This window comes from Perca flavescens, chromosome 3, assembly GCF_004354835.1.
Source record: "Perca flavescens isolate YP-PL-M2 chromosome 3, PFLA_1.0, whole genome shotgun sequence".
In the NCBI taxonomy this organism is placed as follows: domain Eukaryota; kingdom Metazoa; phylum Chordata; class Actinopteri; order Perciformes; family Percidae; genus Perca; species Perca flavescens.
In genome coordinates this window covers 14,147,883-14,154,214 of record NC_041333.1, presented here as the reverse complement: position 1 = coordinate 14,154,214, position 6,332 = coordinate 14,147,883, and the positions used below count along the sequence as shown (strand labels likewise).

At 39.4% G+C, this 6,332-nt stretch overlaps 1 protein-coding gene across 1 annotated transcript; it reads left to right on the top strand.

Moving 5' to 3' along the window:
- The first annotated feature begins 722 nt into the window (after nt 1-722).
- LOC114552853 (extracellular calcium-sensing receptor) lies at nt 723-5,206 on the top strand. Its single transcript, XM_028573950.1, has 8 exons — nt 723-766; nt 1,303-1,597; nt 1,697-1,986; nt 2,274-2,569; nt 3,083-3,288; nt 3,422-3,643; nt 4,096-4,219; nt 4,302-5,206. The coding sequence occupies exons 1-8, from the start codon at nt 738-740 to the stop codon at nt 5,204-5,206; spliced, it is 2,367 nt and encodes a 788-aa protein (XP_028429751.1). The 5' UTR covers nt 723-737.
- The last annotated feature ends 1,126 nt before the right edge of the window (nt 5,207-6,332 follow it).

Sequence of the window (6,332 nt, the reverse complement as noted above, 5' to 3'; positions counted from 1 at the left end):
ATAAGAAAGACGTCTTAAATGCGATGAGTCCGTCCACAAGTACAATCACCAGACAAATTGAAGAAATGGGGGATAATGTGTATGCCCAGCTGCAGTAGAAAGTGGAAGAATTTGAATTTTTTGCATTAGCACTAGAGGAGAGCAATTTTTCTTCGCAGAGTTAACTCAAACTTTGAAGTGTCAGAGGAGCTGGCAGCCCTGAAAAGTCTCAAAGGTACTATACAATATTATAATATGAAAGGATATTTTTGGAAAAGTGTGCCAAACCAATGAGAGAGTTGGCTCTAGACTGGTCTAAGCTGGCCAGCATCATGACTGACGGGGCTCCAAGTACGGATGGTTACAGGCCATCCTCTCTCTGATGTACAGTAAACTGACGTACAGTAGAAGGAGGGAAGCTTTGTCTGAACATCTATAAAACACATGCAGTATGCCCACATCCAGATAGTCGAGGGATGGAGATCTCTGCTCTCTGTATTGGCCTGATCCTGTCTCTGGGTTTGTGTAAATTGAACTCAGCTCTTGCCTTGAATGGTTCTGAGGATGGGTTTAAACAAAGGGCTGGGCTTACAGAGGATAGGACTGGAGCTGGGGTCAGCACTCAGACTTCATCTGTGAAATGTAAGCTGCAGAGTGCCACACGTCTCCCTGTGTTCTCAATGGATGGTGACTATGTTATTGGGGGTGTTTTCTCCATACACTTCTACATTCAAACAGTGAAGCATAACTACAACGCCATGCCTGAGCCACTAAGATGCACAGGAAGGTTAGTAAGAGGGAGAAGTGGGGGATAAGAGGATGTTAGACTGTGTGGTGAAAGATATGTTCTGATATGATGTGCTTACAATGGTATTGGAAAGGTTTTGTGTGGTATTAAAAACTTTAAAAAGTGAATTAAATTCCAATTCAGTATTTGGCCATATAACATAATATAAGATAAGATAAACCTTTATTGGTGTTATGTAAATTCCCGGTATTCTATTCAGAAAATAGTAGAGAATAATATATATGAAAAATAAATATAATAATAATAATAATAATAATAATAATAATAATAATAATAATAATAATAATATTTTCTTAATTGACAATATGTGTTTAACAACGGATTTGTACATATCTACGGAAAAAAGTAATACTTTAGATTTACTTGACTGTGTGTTTTGAATGTTGGACTGATATCTAATCCTGTGTTTTATAATTTCACCTCATCCATATTATGTATGGATTGCATTGCATTGTTTGTAAAAATTGTGAATTGTAGGCTAAAATTCAAACAGTGACATGAGTGTCTGTGTTCAGCATTAACACCCGTGAACTGCACTCCTCACGTACAATGATCTTTGCCATCGAGGAGATAAACAACAGCACGGAGCTGCTGCCGGGAATCAAACTTGGTTATCAGATCTACGACTCGTGCGCCTCGGTGCCCGTGGCGGTGCATGTGGCATTCCAGCTTTCAAATAGCCTGGACCCGGTGTTTTACACCGGTGACAACTGCTCACAATCTGGTATGGTGAAGGCTGTCGTTGGTGAGAATGGGTCCTCGCTATCCATCAGCATCTCACGCATCATCGGGCCCTTTAACATCCCTCAAGTAAATATTTTGGATTTCTGGGAAACCTTTTGTAATTTAGACCAGTACTGATTTTATTTGCCTGTCCCGGTAAATAATTACACTTTTGTTTTCCTTTAGGTGAGCCACTTTTCCACTTGTGCATGTCTGTCCGATAAGCAGCAATACCCAAGTTTCTTCAGAACAGTCCCTAGTGATCAGTTCCAGGCTGACGCGCTGGCCAAGCTGATAAAACACTTTGGCTGGAATTGGATAGGTGCTGTCCGGTCAGATTCGGACTATGGCAATAATGGTATGGCGTCTTTCCTGGACGCAGCACGCAAAGAGGGGATCTGTGTGGAATACTCTGAATCTTTGTCTCGGACCCAACCACGTAGCAGGTTCCAGAGAGTAGCTGACGTTATCCGCAGGTTTGATGTTCCCTGTGTTAACACTGACCTTCTGCACACAAAAGCACAACACTGTTTAGGCAAATATAAGATGGAAGATTGTTTTATTATATTTGTGAAAATTCGGAAATGTATCTTTTTTTCATAACGTTACTTTCTCAAATGTATTACTGACATTGTTATCAGTGAGACCAAATACTAAAGTATATCTAATGTTTGTATGAACTATCTTGATACATATATAAAAACACAAATTTAATATTTTTACTGATATAGGCCTAATGCAATGCACTTTAATTTCTCTCCAGGTCGACAGCTATGGTTGTTGTGGCATTTGCAGCCGCTGGAGACCTGAGGCTTCTGCTGGAGGAGCTGTTGCTTGAGCCTTCCCCACCTCGCCAGTGGATAGGCAGTGAAGCCTGGGTAACAAACACAGACATGCTGAGGTTCAGCTTCTGTGCTGGAACCATCGGATTTGGCATTGAGCGATCTGTCATCCCAGGTCTGAGAGACTTCTTGCTGGATCTCTCTCCCTCTAAAGTGGCTGTCTCTCCAGTGCTTACTGAGTTCTGGGAGGATGCATTCAACTGCAGGCTGGGAAAAAGTGAGAAAGTTGTATATAGACAGTCTCCAGGCCACTGAGCTCAATAAAGATTAAAAATTGTATTTACTAATGTGTATCAGTTGTCTAGATTTAATTAGGCTGTTACTGTAAACTGAGAATTATTTGAAATAATTTAGTTTAACACATTAAAAAAGAGGTAGTTCATCAAAGCAAAAGATGTAGATAGTGAATGCCTTTTACTATTGTGACCAATTGTCTTATGGCTGATTTGTGTTAATGCGAGTTAGTATATATACTTAAAACAAATAGGCCTTACAAACTGAAACAGCAACTATAAAAATAAATACATAAATAGAAAAAGAAATGTCTGCAAAACAATGCTTTGAAATGTAATGTGAAATTAGCATTTTAATAAATAAATTACAACAATATAGATATATTAGTTTCTGCAAGCCATGTTTGGCAGGTTAAGAAAATCTAAAATTATATAATAATAATAATAATAATAATAAACACAAGAAAGAAGGATAATGCTGTCTCTGTGTGTTTCAGGTGCAGCTATAGATAAGAGATTATGTGATGGAACTGAAGACATAAAGACGCTCCAGATCCCGTACACTGACATATCTCAGATCCGGATCACTAGCATGGTATACAAGGCTGTTTATGCAATAGCTCATGCTATTCATAAAGCAGTGTGTCAGAAAACAAATTCTACAACTCAGTGTGACAAATTCACCAGGATAGAATCCAAAGAGGTCAGTTGAATATAAGGAAAAACCCTGATCCCTTTTTTTGCCGTAATGTACCTTCTCAGAAATGAGGTATTCATTTTATTTAACATTATTTAATTGCTCTTCCTCACTGTTTTCCTTTATCTCATTTTGACAGGTTCTTACTCAGCTGAAGAAAGTAAATTTTTCCCAAAATGGTTATGATGTGTCATTTGATGCCAACGGGGATCCTGTGGCAAGATATGAGCTGGTTAACTGGCAAAAAAGAGAAAGTGGCAACATTGAGATGGTGACAGTAGGGCACTATGATGCATCACTGCCGGTGGGCCAGAAGTTCCGTATCAACAGGAACATCACCTGGGTTAATGGTGGCACACAAGTAAAGAGCATAAAAGCAATAATTTTACATACAAAAATGTGGCGATCTTGAACAATAGGTGCTTTTAGTCCATGTTTGTAAAGTCCATATTGGCTGTAAAGAAGTTCCAAAGTTACAGTATTTTGAGAGTCCCCTTTTATATTTTCTTTAAAAACAGAGTATCTAAAAGATTGTAACTTTGGAACATATTCACTTGATTTGTCCACTTCAGACTGCTGAAGCCTTATATGAGCTTCAGTTAGATTTTGTCCCCCAGTAATTACATTGACATTGCTTTAGAAGGGGTTATAGTTTGGTTACAATGACCAATACACTTTTTCATTACACATATTGACATATGTGTAATGATTTAAGACAGACTTGGAAAAAATGTGAACCTATCCTTTAATCCTCAGAGTTTAAGAGCACACGTGAACATGTATGAGTTTGTTTCTCTCTACTGTACATGCCAGGTTCCTGTGTCAGTGTGCACTAACAGCTGTTCTCCAGGAACTCGTAAAGTGCTGCAGAAAGGAAAACCCATCTGCTGTTACGATTGCATACCTTGTCCCGAGGGAGAGATTAGCAATGCTACAGGTATTTGTTGTTCTCCTAATCCATAGCCGATGTACTGTACAAAATCAAATATAGGCTAAATTTTTTTGTTTTATTTTTTCAGATTCCCCTGATTGTTTTCCTTGCCCCAATGAGTTCTGGCCGAATGCAGAGAGAGAAACTTGTCTCCCAAAGCCTGTAGAGTTTCTTTCCAACAACGAGGTCCTAGGAATCATCCTGGCTGCATTCTCAGTTGGTGGAGCCAGTCTGGCCATTATAACAGCGGCTGTGTTCTATCGTCACAGGACATCACCGATTGTCAGGGCCAACAACTCTGAGCTGAGCTTCCTGCTGCTCTTCTCCCTGACTCTATGTTTCTTATGTTCATTAACTTTCATTGGAGCACCCTCTGAGTGGTCCTGCATGCTGCGCCACACAGCGTTTGGGATCACCTTCGTTCTCTGTATGTCTTGTGTTCTTGGAAAAACAATAGTAGTGTTAATGGCCTTTAGAGCTACACTCCCAGGTAGTAATGTGATGAAATGGTTTGGTCCTCCACAGCAAAGAATGACTGTAGTGTCTTTCACGTTTATTCAAGTTTTAATATGTACTATTTGGCTGGTTCTTAGTCCCCCTTTTCCAATGAAAAACCTAACCATATACAAAGAAAGAATCATCCTGGAGTGTGCATTAGGCTCAGCTGTTGGGTTCTGGGCTGTGCTTGGGTACATAGGCTTACTGGCTGTCTTCTGCTTTGTGTTAGCTGTCCTAGCTCGGAAATTACCTGATAATTTTAATGAAGCCAAGCTCATCACCTTCAGCATGCTGATATTCTGTGCAGTCTGGATCACCTTTATCCCAGCATATCTCAGCTCTCCTGGGAAATTTACTGTTGCTGTGGAGATATTTGCCATTCTGGCCTCCAGTTTTGGACTAATACTGTGTATATTTGCTCCAAAGTGTTTCATCATATTGTTTAAGCCAGAGAAAAACACCAAGAAACATTTAATGAACAAAAACCAATCCTAAGACATCTGAGGTTTGGGAATAGCTAAGATGGCAACATACAGTATATAGCTTATACTGAGCACATCCAACACAGTTTTTATCTTGTTTTTTTGTGTGAATATCTTTATAATGTTATTGACTTATTTATAAATATTATTTCATCATGGGCTGAAAATACAAAAGTAAGTAAATAAATAAAATAAAAATTCACAAGATAAATGTGTGGTTCTTTCTCTTTCATAAAATGATTTCTATTTCAATAAAATTCCAATCACACAACCCATTAAAGGTGTGCATTTGTTAGGTTTAACTATAAAACCAGATACAAAAAGCAAAAAAGGTTTAAGGGTAGGACAAAATTAGGAAGATATCATGGCTTTGCTTTAAGGCTTTAGAAAATCTAGCCATGAGGGGAGACTTAGGTCAATCACAGGTCATATTAGAGAGATAGAGCATTCATATTGGCTGTTCTGCAGATGCATTGTCTGTGCAACAGAGAGGGGAGAGGGAGGGCTGCAGGAAGAGGTCTCAAAATCTGCCTTTTTTTTTGTATTCCACCCACTGTAGTTTAAATGCAGATTATCATGTACATGCAGCCTACAGAAAAGAATTAGACATGACTTAACCAAACACCACTGGAGAAGGCCATTCTCTCTCTGATGTACAGTAAACTGACGTACAATAGAAGGAGGGAAGCTTTGTCTGAACATCTATAAAATGCATGCAGTATGCCCACATCCAGATAGTATTGGTCTGATCATGTCTCTGGGTTTGTGTGAATTGAACTCAGCTCTTGCCTTGAATGGTTCTGAGGATGGGTTTAAACAAAGGACTGGGCTTACAGAGGATAGGACTGGAGCTGGGGTCAGCACTCAGACTTCATCTGTGAAATGTAAGCTCCAGAGTGCCACATGTCTCCCTGTGTTCTCAATGGATGGTGACTATGTTATTGGGGGTGTTTTCTCCATACACCACTACATGCAAACAGTGAAGCATAACTACACCGCCATGCCTGAGCCACTAAGATGCACAGGAAGGTTAGTAAGAGGGAGAAGTGGGGGATAAGAAGATGTCAGACTGTGTGGTGAAAGATATGTTTTGATATGATGTGCTTACAATGGTATTGGAAAGGTTTTGTGTGGTATTA